The sequence below is a fragment of the Phaseolus vulgaris genome, chromosome 2 (genome assembly GCF_000499845.2).
Source record: "Phaseolus vulgaris cultivar G19833 chromosome 2, P. vulgaris v2.0, whole genome shotgun sequence".
NCBI classification, from domain to species: Eukaryota; Viridiplantae; Streptophyta; class Magnoliopsida; order Fabales; family Fabaceae; genus Phaseolus; species Phaseolus vulgaris.
In genome coordinates this window covers 11,183,343-11,197,895 of record NC_023758.2, presented here as the reverse complement: position 1 = coordinate 11,197,895, position 14,553 = coordinate 11,183,343, and the positions used below count along the sequence as shown (strand labels likewise).

The following is a 14,553-nucleotide window of genomic DNA, read 5'->3' as shown; positions in this document are numbered from 1 at the left end:
AAAACAAGAACTCACCAAAAACTAGTACCAAATCTCAAACTCATTTGGATGCTCCACATATTGTCAAATTGAATCAACAAAGAGAGGTAAAATTGAAAGGACCAAACAGAATTGAATTAGCAAACATATGAACCGAACAAAAGTGTAATTAAAAGACAAGAACAGAACATAGGTGCTGGAAAAAAAATAGAAAAGCCGAACCAAACAACTCAAGAACACAAGACAACATGAACAATTGAAAGAGAAGGAAGGAAGGAGAAGAGAGTGCTCATGAAGATGGAAGAATGTTGGATGATCTCGCCACTAGAAGTGTGGAATGCTCCTAGATGAGAGTGATGCCGCCACTTGAGGACTCCAATGATCCATCAAGATAATAAGACTAGCGAAGAAGGCTCCAAAAGCTCTCCAAAGTTCACTCAAAATTTGAGTAGAGTTTTCTTAGATTAATTCCAATCTGAAAAATACAAAGAGAGCACCTCTATTTATAGCCTAAGGTGCTGAAATATAAGCTACACAAATTCAAAAACTCCCTCCCAAAAAGCTTCTAGAATTTGTGCCTAAAACAAAGCATGAGGAAGGTGTGACCTGTTCCTTCACTTTGGCACCTCCTTTTCTACTCCTACACCTATCTACTAACACACCCCCTCTAAGACTCCTAACTAAAGACTAAAAGATGCTAAAACAAAAGAGGTTTCTAATGTTTCCCTCTAAGCACCTTCAACTAAAGAAATTACAAAAAGAGAAAATAAATGTCCTCTAGCTCCCAAAGCTTTGAACATGCTTCTATCCTTTGAGGTGGACTTTGACCTCCATGGGCGTCTTCTATTTGTGCCTCCACCTCCTCTTGATCTTGTTGATTGGCCTCCATGTCCTCTTGGGCTTGATCTCCATCAAGACATGGCTAAAGTTTTTGTGTATATAAGTGTTTTACCTTAAGGAAATTTAGGAAAGTCAAAGAAGGTAGTTTTCCAGGTAAGGGAGGTGAGTCACAAAGGACTACTTAAGTACCAAGCCTTTGCCTTAGCCAAAAACTATCCCTCAATGTCTTCACACAAAAATTCCTCTTAGTAAACTACTTAGAACACAATTAAGTTGAGAAATCAAAACTTTTTTTTTCAATGCAAGAAAACAATGTATGCTAATTAATCAACAAAGCTAGACGGTTTATCACAAACTTAACAAAATAATCATGCAAAGCGTCACTAACTATGCAAAAGAAAAGGCAATTAAAAACAATTAACAATTGCTAATTAAGAATTCTATACTAGTCGGCCCTAGGTGAGGCTTCTTGGACACTTTGAGCCCTTGAAGACACACTCACCGTCTAAATCGTAATTAAGAGGTAATTAACACAATTAAGTTGCAAGGAAATTAAGAAAAAAAACTCCCTTTGTTGATCCTCTTTTTGCTGAATGCACTTCCTTGTTGTCTTTGCTTGTTGGTCCTCCAAGTGTTTGTAGTGTTTTTCAAGAAAGCTTGATTCGGCCTTGGCTTTGTTTCCCCTTAGAATGAAGGTTTTAATTCTCCAATTCCAGCACCTATCAAAAGACTAGACCTTACCCAAGTCAAGTTTCCATTCAATTAAGCACCAAAGGAGAAATAAATTCCAGCACCAAATTAGAGGTCAAAGAACAAAAGCAAGAAACAATTTAATTGAATAAAACAGTGCCACCAAAAGGAGTTAGATTATGACAACTAGAAAGAGGTCCAAGAAATATTAAGCAAGCAAATAAAAGGTACCAAAATAAAGGTAGGCACACAAAAGAATCCTAAGAATGGCACTAGAATTAGATGACCAAATAAAAAAACAGCACCACTGGAAAATGTTGTGGGCCAGAAACGTGTTTTTCCCCAATTTATGCTGAGCTGTGTTTTTAAGATATGATTCTGAAATTTGATATTCAAGATATTCAAGATCTTAGCTAAAATATGGCTTTGGAATCACTCAAAACGCATGCACCAATTGTTTTTAATAAATTTTTCAATTTTGGTGTTCAGTTACGCCAGCTGTAGCGCCTCAGATTTGCACACTGATTTTAAAAGATTTATCATTTTTTTCTGTTGATTCTTTTGGACTAATTCTTTTTTTGTACTTTCTATAACACTTCAAACTTGCATATTCCAGAGAATCAAAATTTTCCTATGAGTGAAAATATTTTTCTGGAACAAAACAGCCAGCACAGAAAATTTGAAACAGGGGATTCTGGAAACTGGAAACAAAAACAGCAAGATACCAAAATTTAAACACAATAGAATTTGTGAAATAGAATTTGTGTAGGATCTAAACACAAATGGAACTCAAACTAAAATTAAAAAGGCACCAAAAGATCAAAGAACAGCAGATTCAAAACAATTAAAGATACCCAAAATCAAGAAACAATCAAGCCAAATAAAGGACTACTAAGAATTGTTGACATTGTAGATGAACATGACTTGACAAAACATATATGGATTCAGAAATTAAAGACTCAAAAGCATAATATGAACCAAATAAGAAAGCAATAAAGACTCAAAAGCCTAAAAGAAAACAACAACTCAAAGGTGTATGGAATCCTATCACAAATTGCACAAGAAATTGTTCAAGATCAATTGAACAAAAGTACTTCGGTTGGATCTTCCAAAAAGCACACCAAAACAAATTAAAATGCAAAAAACAGCAAGACAATTATGGAAATAAGATAAACAACATGAAATAAAGAAGAACTAGAAATGAAAAGACCAAAAGCAACTCATCTTGAAGAACCCAAGCTCATGATACCAAATGATGGCAAATTTCATGAAGGTCTTCTTGAATCATGTAAGAAAATGGTGCGGAAGCTATGGAGGTGTGTGTGCAAGATCCTCCTAAGAGTGATGTTGATCTTGAAGGTGCATGATAGGTATGAACATAGGGAGGTTCGGCCAGCCCAAGGAAAGGTGAAGGATGTGAAGTTTAGAGCCTAAAGTTCTAGGGAGAAGCAAAGCTTGGCACAAAATGGCAGCATAACTTTACTCACAATAAACCTGCAAATACAAGGTGTAGGCCTTCTTATTTATAAGCTAAATGGCTGTATAAAATAAGCTAATATCTAATGAAATGAAAGCCAAATGAAATGCAAATCACCAAGCACATGTGCCATGTGCCATGACCGGCCAAAATAAGAGATTCTAAAATGTTCACTCAATTATGCTTTCTACACTACTCTAATTACTAAGCACCCCTAATGGGCCTCCATGTAACATGTACAAGGCTTTCTCTCTTCCATCCGTGGCTTCATTCAATTGGGCGTGAATGTGCTTAGCCATTGATCTTGTAATTGGGCCTAGACGGTCTAGGCCTCCCCCTAGACGCTCCATGTGTAGCCTCCCCTCTTCACGTCCTAGACGCTCCTTCCTTGAGTCTAGACGCTCATCATGGTCTAGCTTTGGGTCTTGGCTTTCATGGTGGGATGTGCTTGGCCCTCCTCCATCACTATATGTTTTTGAGTTGTCTCATTCCCGGTCCACATAATCTGAAGGCTCGTATCGATGTTTATTTGCAACCACTTATCGATGATCTTAAAAAGTTGTGGAGTGGTGTTCAAACATACGATATTTCAAGGAAGCAAAACTTTATGATGCGAGCAAGTCTAATGTGGACAATTAATGACTTCCCTACATATGGCATGTTGTCTGGTTGGGGGACTCAGAGTAAATTGGCTTGCCCGTATTGCTTGGAACACACAAAGGCCTTTAGATTAGAATATGGAAAAAAAAATAGTTGGTTTGACTCACACCGTAGGTTCCTGCCTAATGATCATACATTTAGGAGGAATAAAAAGGCTTTCAAAAAGGACAAAGTTGAAATGGGTGGACCACCACCTATGTTGACATCTGAAGAGGTTTGGAATATAGTTAGGAATCTACCAACAGTCATAGATGAGCCTCACATGTCCAAATTACCAGGTTATGGAGAGTGGCATAATTGGACAAAAAGAAGTATCTTTTGGGATCTTCCATATTGGAAAGATAATTTATTGAGGCACAATCTTGATGTTATGCATATAGAGAAAATTTTCTTTGACAATATATTTAACACCGTCATGGATGTAAAAGGTAAAACAAAGGACAATGATAAGGCAAGAAAAGACCTAACATTGCATTGTAGGAGACCTGATTTGGAGTTAAAGTTGCAAGCTAATGGGAAGATTCTAAAACCAAAAGCAAATTACACTTTAACTACAGGGGAATCAAAATTAGTTTATCAATGGATAAAAGAACTTCGTATGCCTGATGGTTATTCTTCAAATTTGGCAAGATGTGTGGATGTAGACAAGGGGAAGATGCTTGGGATGAAAAGTCATGATTGCCATATATTCATAGAGTGTTTACTTCCTATTGCATTTCATTCATTACCAGTGCATGTTTTGAATCCACTTATCGAAGTCAGCCATTTCTTCAAAGATTTGTGCTCAGCAACAATAAAGGATCATGACTTGGTTAGAATGGAAGAAAATATTTCAATCATTATTTGCAACTTGGAGAGAGTATTCCCCCCTGCATTCTTTGATTCAATGGAACACTTTCCAATTCATCTTGCAAATGAAGCAAGAATTGGTGGACCAGTTCAATATAGATGGATGTATACATTTGAAAGGTATGAAAAATATTATTGTTATTATGTCAAAATAGTTCATTTATTTGTCTAAATCCATATCTAATTTACTTAATTATAGGTTTATGGGTGATTCTAAACGCTCAGTGAAAAATAAGGCTCAAGTTGAAGGATCAATTTCTGCATCTTACTTGCACCGAGAAACAATTCACTTTTGTTCCCACTATTTCAAGAACTTCATGTTGTCACCACGAAATCGTAGAAATTAAATACCTCGTGGAATTGAAAGTTTTCCATCAATCTCCCACCACATCTTCCCCAACCCCAGTTGTGGCATCAGCGCCTTCTCCATCAGGTACAGGACCCTCAACATCATCAGTACCATCACCATTGCCAAGGGTTACACCATTATCAACACCCTCACCGCTATCAGTGCCTTCTAGAATCAATGATTGTGCTATTGGGGAAGGTGCACAGATTTATCCTGATAGGGGTGATGCAGAATCAAACAATGAGGATGACACTCTCTTAGTTGGTCATGCTTTTCCTATGATTTCACCTTATGGTAATGGGTAAGTAAAGACCATAAATAAAATCTTTCACATTATTTCTTTTATCAATTTATTATCTAATAATTTCTTTATTACTTGTTTTTTTAAGGTTTCATCCATGTAGGGTTGCATCACAGGCAATCACATTCATTATTAAACAACAATATAGTCAGCCATGGCTTACATGGGGTTCAATGACTGATGAAGACAGAGAAATCTTCTTCAAACGTTTTAAAGTATTTCTTCTTATACGTTTTAAAGTATTTCTTCTTATACGTTTTAAAGTATTTCTTCTTATATTTAATATTAACAATACTTGTTATATTATACTTGTTGCATTTAATTAAAATGTCCATTTGTTTTGGTATTTGGCATCTTCCATAATTGAATTCTCAGTTATTATTTCTTTAAAGTGTTGTATTAAAAAATTCTTCACTTTTTTAACTATAAATTTTGTGTTTACATAGAAAAAGTTTGTTGGAAACCTGAACATGAGGAAAGGATTAAAAAAAACTTCCACTCAAAAGCTGCACATAGGTTATCTGAAATGTTCATGGAAGCTAGAAAAAAAGGGAAAAAGCCTATTTGGATGTTTGATGATGTCTGGACTTCTTTGCTATCTCAGTGGAATTCACCTGACTTTCGTTCCAAGTGTATTCAAAACCAAAAAAACCGAACATCTGATACAGGTGGTTCTTTACACACAGGTGGCTCCATTAGTACACATGAGCATGCCATTCGCATGGTATGTATTCACGAAACATATAAGTTGCATTGGACTTTGTTTGTAATTGGTTTTGAATTATGTTTTATGATTAGATATTATTCTATTATACAATGTTTGAAGGTTAGATATTTGATAATACTACATTGGATTATATCAAGTTTAAGAAGTTGGATGATATTGTTTTGCATAAAAATAATATTATTTTTGTTTGTTGTTTATAGGCAAAAGAGTTGGGTCGTCCTGCATATATTGATGAGGTATTTATGTAGACTCATATACGAAAAAGTAGTGGTGAATTTGTTGATGAAAGATCGAGACGTACACACGTGAGTTACATTTTGTTGTTATTTGTCTTTATTTTAGTTATATATTGTACATATGACATTATTTTTGTGTATCAATAATAGGAAGAATTTCATAGTAGACTTTCCCAAGTCAGATCAAAGGTTGCATCTGGATCATCCCCTATAGATTCTGCAGAGGAAGACAGAATTAGACTTGAAAGTTGGCTTCTTGCAGCAGGTGGCAAGAAGAAAGGTCGAATCTACGGGGTTGGAGACTTGGCTCATAACTTTAAACGTGGTAATACTCTCACCTATAATCAACCTTCGAGTTCCTCTGAGGATTCACCAAGGGTTTTGTTGCTAAAGGAAGAAGTTTGAAATTATAAGGAACACAATGATAAACTCACCGAGCATGTGAAATCATTGGTTAGTATCATTCTTCCTTTCCTTCCTCCCGAAGCACGAAGTTCTGTTGCACAACAATCTCAACAAGTATTGTCACCACAAGAACCACCAAGGCAAAAGGAACCACCCATGGAACAACAAGATGACGATAATCATTATGCAGACTATTAGGATTATGTTTGTAGTTTTTTTTAACAACAAAATACATTACAAGTTCACTTTATTTTTGAATTAGGATCTTTAGTTATGTTTCAAGTTTGTTTTGATTTTTAGATGTTTAAGGTGGACTTGACTTTATATTATGTTATCTTTTATATGATTAGATTTTAATTATGTTATATTTGAATTTGAAATTAAATGTGTGTTGGATATGTTAAATTATGCAGGTTTTAAAAAAGGCATTCATTTAAATGTATGAATTGATATTTTGATGGATGTATGATTACATACGGAATTACCTACGAACTGCTGTTCGTGGGAATTACCTACGGACTGTTGTTCGTGGGTATTACCTACGGACTGCTGTTCGTGGGTATTACCTACGGACAGATGTGCGTGGGTATTACCCACAGACTGCTGTTACCCACGGGTTCATATTTCGTAGGTAAATTACCGACACCAACATTACATATGAATTTTTTTCCGTGGAAAATCCGTAGGTAATGCTGATTTACCTACGAATTTCTGCTGTTACATACGGATTTTGTCCGTATGTAAATCGTTTTTTTTTTTTTAGTGTTTATTTTCTAAAGATAATTTTTTAGAAGAAAAGACAAATTTTATTTCATGGCTCTTATTTTTTTTATCTTTAAATATATTTTTAATTCCTTGAGATATGATATTGTTTGATTTTAGTTGTTATAAATTTCTTTTTTAGTCTTAGATTTTAGTCTTAGATTATTGACATTTTCTTAATTTCCTTTTTAGTCTTACCATACATCAGAGTTATTTTAAGTTTTAAAAAAATATTAATTAAGAAAATAAAGACAGTAATGAGTTTTAAATTAATGCTATGATTTTATTTGGGTAACTCAACTAGAATATGTGATATAATTTTAAATTTTTAATACAATTGTTACTTTATATACAATAATACACACATATGTAGGTGTAGATATACACACTCACGTACATACACACATGCATATATACACACAAACACATTCACACCCACACACGCATGAATGCATCCACCCACACACGCAATCATGCACATACTCATACACGGACACACATATGCACACCCCCTCCTCCCATTCCCACATACATAGACCCATCGCACACAAACATACCACCACATACATTTTTTTTTATCAGTAAAGAATAAATAAAATAAAAAGAGACATTTAAGGGGTGTCTCAACCCTTATACAAAATCCCAAATTACATGATCCTAGAACCCTACCAACTAAGGATCCGATAAACATTGTACTACATATCAAGGTAAAAAACCAAACCAAGATATAGAAACTAACCAGATACAGTTGTCTCACCCCGCCAAAGCGGTCACACCCTCAAATAAAGGCATGCATCCAACAACAAAACAAGATCATTGTCATCAAGCTGAAGGACCTTACCCAAGAGACAAACTCAAAAATACAAGACACATCATCCAACAATTAAGCCATAACTTTGTAATAGACTGAGTTATACCAAAGACCCAAGTACTAACAACGACAAACCGACCCTTATTAGAAGAGAACGTAAGCCAATTTTACCCTACAGTGTACACAAAACAACCTCCCAAACTAGCCACAAAAGTAACCAGAAAACACCTCAAATCCTTTTGCCACAGTTCAAACACCATTAAGATACAACACCAAACCGATAAGCATACAACATAAACACTTCCTTTACCGCAGTACAGAACAGAATCATCAGTCTAAACCTGCCAGATAGGAATTACCAAGACAACCTGCACAACCACTCAACACTTTCCAAGCCTCAGTCTAGCCTTGCATATAGGAATTACCGAAGGAACCTGCGCAAACCACGCCACAACTACCAAAACTAGGAAAGAACGTTAGTTAAAAAACACAATTAATCAGACTTTCAAATACCTCATACAACAAATAGGATCCAAACACCAGTCTAAGTAAGAGAAAGCAGCCGATTTTTCTTTTACTGTGACCCAAGACCAAGTCTTCCTTTGTGCCACGGTAAATTCCTCCACCAGATCCACCCGCCCATTCTCAAACACAACCCTATTCCTGTGATTCCAAATTTCACTAACAAAACCTACCCAAATACCCCCCAACACCTGGTAAATGCGTGGTTCAGACCAAGAGGTTTGAACATCCTAAAGTGCATTTGTGCATCACAATGTAGCACCAAAGGGAAACCCAGCCACGTGAGACACATACCCCAAATTCTCCAAGAAATCTTACATTCAAAAAATAAATATCTTACCGACTCTTCTTCCACACCACACAGAGGGCACCGATCGCATATCAAAGGTATACCGCATCTCGAAAGATTGTCCTTAGTAGGAATAGCATTACGTAACACCCTCCAAGCCAAAAAATGTGCCGAAGGTAAGGTCTTTAAAGTCCAAAAATTCGCGAACAAATCCTCCCCCACTACAGACTCCTCCCCCATGAGGCATTTATATGCTACCTTCACAGAGAAATCTGTATAATCCACATCCCTCCAGAGCCATTTATCAGGTTTAACTCCACCCTCTCTTGTTAACCTTTTGGTATCCAACTTCTGCATTAGAAGATCAAGCAGACTGGATTCCCACACAAAAAGATTTCTTCTCCACCGTAGTTTCCACGACCAATCATTATTACTCCAACTCCCAACTTGTGAAAGAGTACAGCCAGTATCCAAGGAGATTGAATATAATCTAGGGAATTTATGCATTAGAGGGATGTTTTCCAACCACTTATCCTCCCATAATCTGATTTCTTTCCCATCTCCTACTTCCCATTGACCTCTATCTTCAAAATCAATTCCCCACCCCTCTAACTGCCAAACTTTCCTGAGGTCCCTCCACCACATCGACTCCTTACAAGACTGATCTTGAGATCTTAAACCCCTCCACCCACCATACTTAGACTCTATAATATCCTTCCATAAACCGCTCTCTTCAGACTTAAGTCTCCAAATCCATTTCCCTAGAAGAGCCAAGTTAAACTTTTCTATGTCAATGACCCCTAATCCGCCATTATCTTTCGATTGACAAATCTTATCCCACGCCACCCAAGCAATTTTCCGGTTCTCTGACCCCCACTCCCACAAAAAGATTTTTGTAACCTTTTCACTTCCCTCAACACAATTATCAGCATACAAAAAATGGAGACATAGAAAAGTGGTAGGGACGTAAGCACCGATTTGATAAGACATACTCTGCCTGCCAAAGAGAGGGTTTTCCCTTTCCATGTGCTCAGCCTATTCCGTAACTTAGTGATCACACCTTCCCAAAAGACACACCTCTTATGATTCCCACCTACCAACACCCCCAAGTAACTGAAAGGTGTCTTCATAATGTCACAGTTAAGGATTGAGGCGAAAGTCATCGTCTGATTTATATTCACACCCACTCCACCAACCTTACTCTTGGAGTAGTTAACCTTAAGACCAAAAGCAAGTTCAAAGCATTTCAGAATAGCCTTTAGAGTCAAAACACTTTGGGTTGAGGCTTTACAGAAGAAAAGAGTGTCGTCTGCATATTGCAACATGCACACCTTTACTCGCTTTTCCCCGACTTCAATACTTTCTACTAGCTTCTTTTCTTCCGCTTGCCTAACTACCCCTGCAAGACCTTCAACCGCAATTAGAAAAAGGAACGGTGCTAAAGGATCCCCTTGTCTTAGGCCCTCAGAGGTTTAAACTCAGTTGTAGGGCTTCCATTTACTAACACATATATTGAGGATGATTCTAAACAATTTTTTATCCAATCAATCCACTTACCACAAAAATCCAATCTTCCCATCATGTAGTAAATAAACTCCCAGCTAACTGAGTCGTATGCCTTTTCATAGTCCATCTTAAACACCACACATTCTTTCTTTTTCCTTTTTACCTCCTCCAGTATCTCGTTAGCCACTAACACACTGTCCAACAAACCTCTTCCTTCCAAGAAAGCAGACTGTCTGGGATCAATAACTTTGTTTAGTACCCTTTTTAACCTTGAAGAAAGGATTTTAGAGATAATTTTATACACACAACCCACCAAAGAGATCGGTTTAAACTCATTCAGTTGTTATGGATTTGCAACCTTTGGAACAAGGGTAATAAATGAGGCATTAGAACCTTTCGGCCAACTTCCACCCTCTGCAAATCTTTGTACCGCACTTACAACATCTCCTTTTAAAAAATCCCAACCGAATTTTATAAAGCCAAAATTAAATCCATCCGGTCCAGGACTTTTGGAACTGTCACAATTCTACACTGCCTCCTTAACTTCCTCTTCAGAAATACTTCCAACCAACATTACATTGTCCTCCCTAGATATACCCTTAAACCGAACATTATCCAATCTAACCAGAGGATTCCCCCCCCCCCCCCCCCACTAAATCTGCCCTAAAAAAATGCCTTCACTCTATCCTTTACTTTGGTTGGGTCTTCGCACCATTGATCTCTGACCTTGAGGCCATTAATCCCGTTAAACATCCTCCTCCACTTAATGCTTGAATGATAAAATTTTGTATTCAAATCCCCCTGACTTAACCAACTGAATCTTGCTTTTTGCTGTAAAATCGCCTCTTGTTTCGCTCGGACTTGCCCCAGGTCAGCTAACAGTTGTCTCCTCTCTTCTCTATCTTCCACACTCAACTCCCCCTCGTCATCTTTTCCATCCAGATCTTGGATTCTCTTTTCCAATTCCACTCTTTGTTTATTAACATCTCCAAAGACGTGTTTGTTCCAGTTCCTTATATCAAACTTTAACCTTTTCAATTTCTCTTTTAAAACGTACAAACTGTTTCCCCTTATATCATAGCTTGCTCACTTATTCCTTACAAATTCCTTAAACCGACCGTCTTTTTGCCACACATTAAGACATCTAAACGGTTTTGGACCCCAGTCGATATTTATCTCTTTTAACACTAAAGCACAATGGTCTAAAACCGATCTCCCTTCCGCATACAATTTACTTCCCGGCCACTTCTCTAACCATTCAAGGGAGACTAGAACTCTATCTATTCTGCTCTTCACTGTCCCATTAGGTTTGTACCAAGTAAACTTTCTACCCACCAAAGGAATATCAACCAGACTAGACTCCTCAATAAACTTATTAAAGCTTTGTATTTCACTTCCATAATTTGCATTATAATTTTGACCTCTTCTCTCCCCATACATACTGATAGCTATCGTTTTGCTGTCAAATTAAAATGATTTCAGCGTAAACTTGTCTAACGTTAAAGAGATGATAGTATAATTGTGGTTAGATGACCCCAAGTTGTCTCCCAACAAATCCAATACTAAAATCAGTGTTCAAAATCTATCTAGAAGCAAGAAAAGTTAGCAATAACAATAAAGATAAAAAGGGTTAAGATTGTTTAACTTAAAATATAAAAGAGATTAAAATAGTAGATAAAAATTGGTTGATCCTCATGTTCTTCCACAATTAAACTCTTCATAGGTTCTCTAAATATTAGTCATTTATCAATCATCAAACATAGCTAAACCAAATTGACCATGCATCAATCTGATTCAATAAAGCCCAACAATAAATCATGCGTCTACTGGTTTAATCAGTACCCACTTTGTTCCATGCGTATACTCCATGTGAATGTTTATCTCCTCTCTCTTAAATCATGCACCCAAGAAATTAATTAAAACAATGTGAACTAACTAAGAAACCAAAGTTTAAGATAAGAAAGACTCTCAATCATGCATTCAAGTATAATCTCTCCCAAAACCCAATTTTCTAAGAGAATAAAATATTAAAACAATTGTTATAAAAAATTGAAAGATGAAACTTTGATTGATCAAAACCTTAGAAGTCAATGGGAAGTTACAAAGGAATCAACAAAAGAGGTTTATCCTTCCATACGAATGCAAAATACAAAGATAAAAAATGTAGAAAAATAAACAAAGGAAGCAACATTGCACTCAGAGATATTGGTGTCTTGTGTGTGTTTCCATGACTCTCCTTAAATAGGCATGCTCCATGAATTCTCCTCCACATTCCATATAATTTTGTGTGACTTGGTGTTGTGCATTTTTAGAGGATGTTATGAAAACTGTGTGTTGTTTGCTAAAGGTGGTGTGTGTTCTTGAAGGGTTCAAGATCACCACTTTGGTATGTTGTTTGTATTCAAGGTTTGATTACTTAGTGAAATCTCAGTTGTTTCTGAGGGCTGGATGTAACTCTTGGTAAATAGTGAACTATTATAAACATTTCGTGTTAATCTCTCTATCCTTACTCTTTTTAAAATTGCTTAGTTGTTTCGCAAAAACAACAGGTTGATTTTCTACAATCAAACTAAAATCTGTTTTCTAATTGGCTGAACTGATTTCTAATTAATTGATTCTTCATGGTCTTTCAATCTACCTTCAATATTTGAGAAAATCTTTCATAAACAATTCACCCCCTCTTGTTTAAGGCCTATATTTCTAACAATTGGCATCAGGAGTTGAGTTCTTGAAAGTCATTCAAGTTTTCGATCCTTAAAACCTTTTTCATGGCTGAAAAACTATCCTTTGGGGAGAGTGCTTCAATAAACAGGCTAGCTCTATTTTGTGGACTGAATTATCAGTTTTGGAAGGTCAAAATGAAAATCTTTGTGGAATCAATTGATAGAGGAATCTGGGATGCCATTGTAAATTTCCCTTTTGTTCCAAAATTTGAAAAAAGATTATGTTTTCAGAAAAAAAAAACCTTGGTCCCAATGGACTGAGTCTGAAAGCAAAAGAACTCAATTTGATTATATTGATAAAAATATCATCACATTTGTTCTAAATTCTGATGAGTTTTTCAGGGTCTCACAATATGCTTCAGAAAAATAGATGTGGGATATTCTTGAAGTTACACATGAAGGAACCAGTGATGTGAAGAGAGCAAGAAAGCATGCTTTAATTCAGGAGTATTAGATGTTCAGAATGCTCAAAGGGGAGACCATTGTTGATGTATAAAAGAGATTCACCCACATTGTAAATCATCTCATCAGCCTTGGCAAGATCTTTGAAAGGGAGGAACTTAACATCATGATCCTCAAATGCTTGGACAGATCTTGGCAGCCTAAAGTCACTATTATCTCTGAATTCAAGGATTTGACTACCTTGACTACAACCTCCTTGTTGGTAAGCTTAGGGAACACGAACTTGAGATGAACAGGCTGAATGATCATGATCATGAAAAGAAGCATGTGAGGAGCATTGCTTTGAAAGTTGTTGGTCATAGAGATGGTCAAGAATCAAGTGAGGACAGTGATGAAGAAACTCTTAACTTGCTTACCAGAAAATTTAGCAAGTTCTTGAATAAAAACAACAAAAAAAACCAATCTTCAAATGATTTTAATTCTAACAATTATACCTATTTTGGATGTGGTAAACAGGATCATCTCAAAGTTGATTGTCCCAACAATGAAACCAAAGAGAGATAAGCAAGTAAGAAATTTGAGAAGAAGGGCAAAGCTAAAAGAGCCTACATTGCTTGGCAAGATAATGATGTATCTTCCTCTAACTAATCATCAAATAGAGATGAAGAGGCAAATTTGTGCTTGATGGCAAAGGGTTATAACTAGTTGAAAACAATTTTAATCAATTGAAAAACTACAACTTTCCAGAAAACAAAATTTTAACTAATTGAAAACATTTTTAATCAGTTGAAAATCTTTTTAACCAATTAAAAACCAATTTAAACCAATTGAAAATGATTTTGTTCTTGGACCCTTCATCATTACTAAAGGAAAAAGATAACTCAAGACAACCAAAACAAAGTCTATGCTACTTAAACACATAAGGCAACAAGTCTTCACTCAAGACTTCAATTCATGGCTTTTATCAAACACTTTTAGTTGGGATCTTTGAGATGTCCGGCTAGTCTAACAATCGAAAGGACTAT

The 14,553-nt window shown here is 36.2% G+C and overlaps 1 protein-coding gene across 1 annotated transcript; it reads right to left on the bottom strand.

Moving 5' to 3' along the window:
* Positions 1-8,345: 8,345 nt before the first annotated feature.
* On the bottom strand, positions 8,346-11,843 carry LOC137809041 (uncharacterized). Its single transcript, XM_068610182.1, has 6 exons — positions 11,494-11,843; positions 10,455-10,672; positions 9,890-10,305; positions 8,949-9,797; positions 8,600-8,838; positions 8,346-8,427 (listed from the first exon to the last, which is right to left on the bottom strand). Exons 1-6 carry the CDS (start codon positions 11,841-11,843, stop codon positions 8,346-8,348), a joined length of 2,154 nt encoding a protein of 717 aa, XP_068466283.1.
* Positions 11,844-14,553: the final 2,710 nt, after the last annotated feature.

Coding starts and splice junctions, on each gene's coding strand:
- LOC137809041 (XM_068610182.1), bottom strand. CDS start 11,843: ATGTATGGGGAGAGAAGAGGTCAAAATTATAATGCAAATTATGGAAGT. Junction 10,673..11,493: donor AAGGAATTTGTAAGGAATAA/GTGAGCAAGCTA, acceptor CCTTTCTTCAAG/GTTAAAAAGGGTACTAAACA. Junction 8,428..8,599: donor GATCCTATTTGTTGTATGAG/GTATTTGAAAGT, acceptor CCTATCTGGCAG/GTTTAGACTGATGATTCTGT.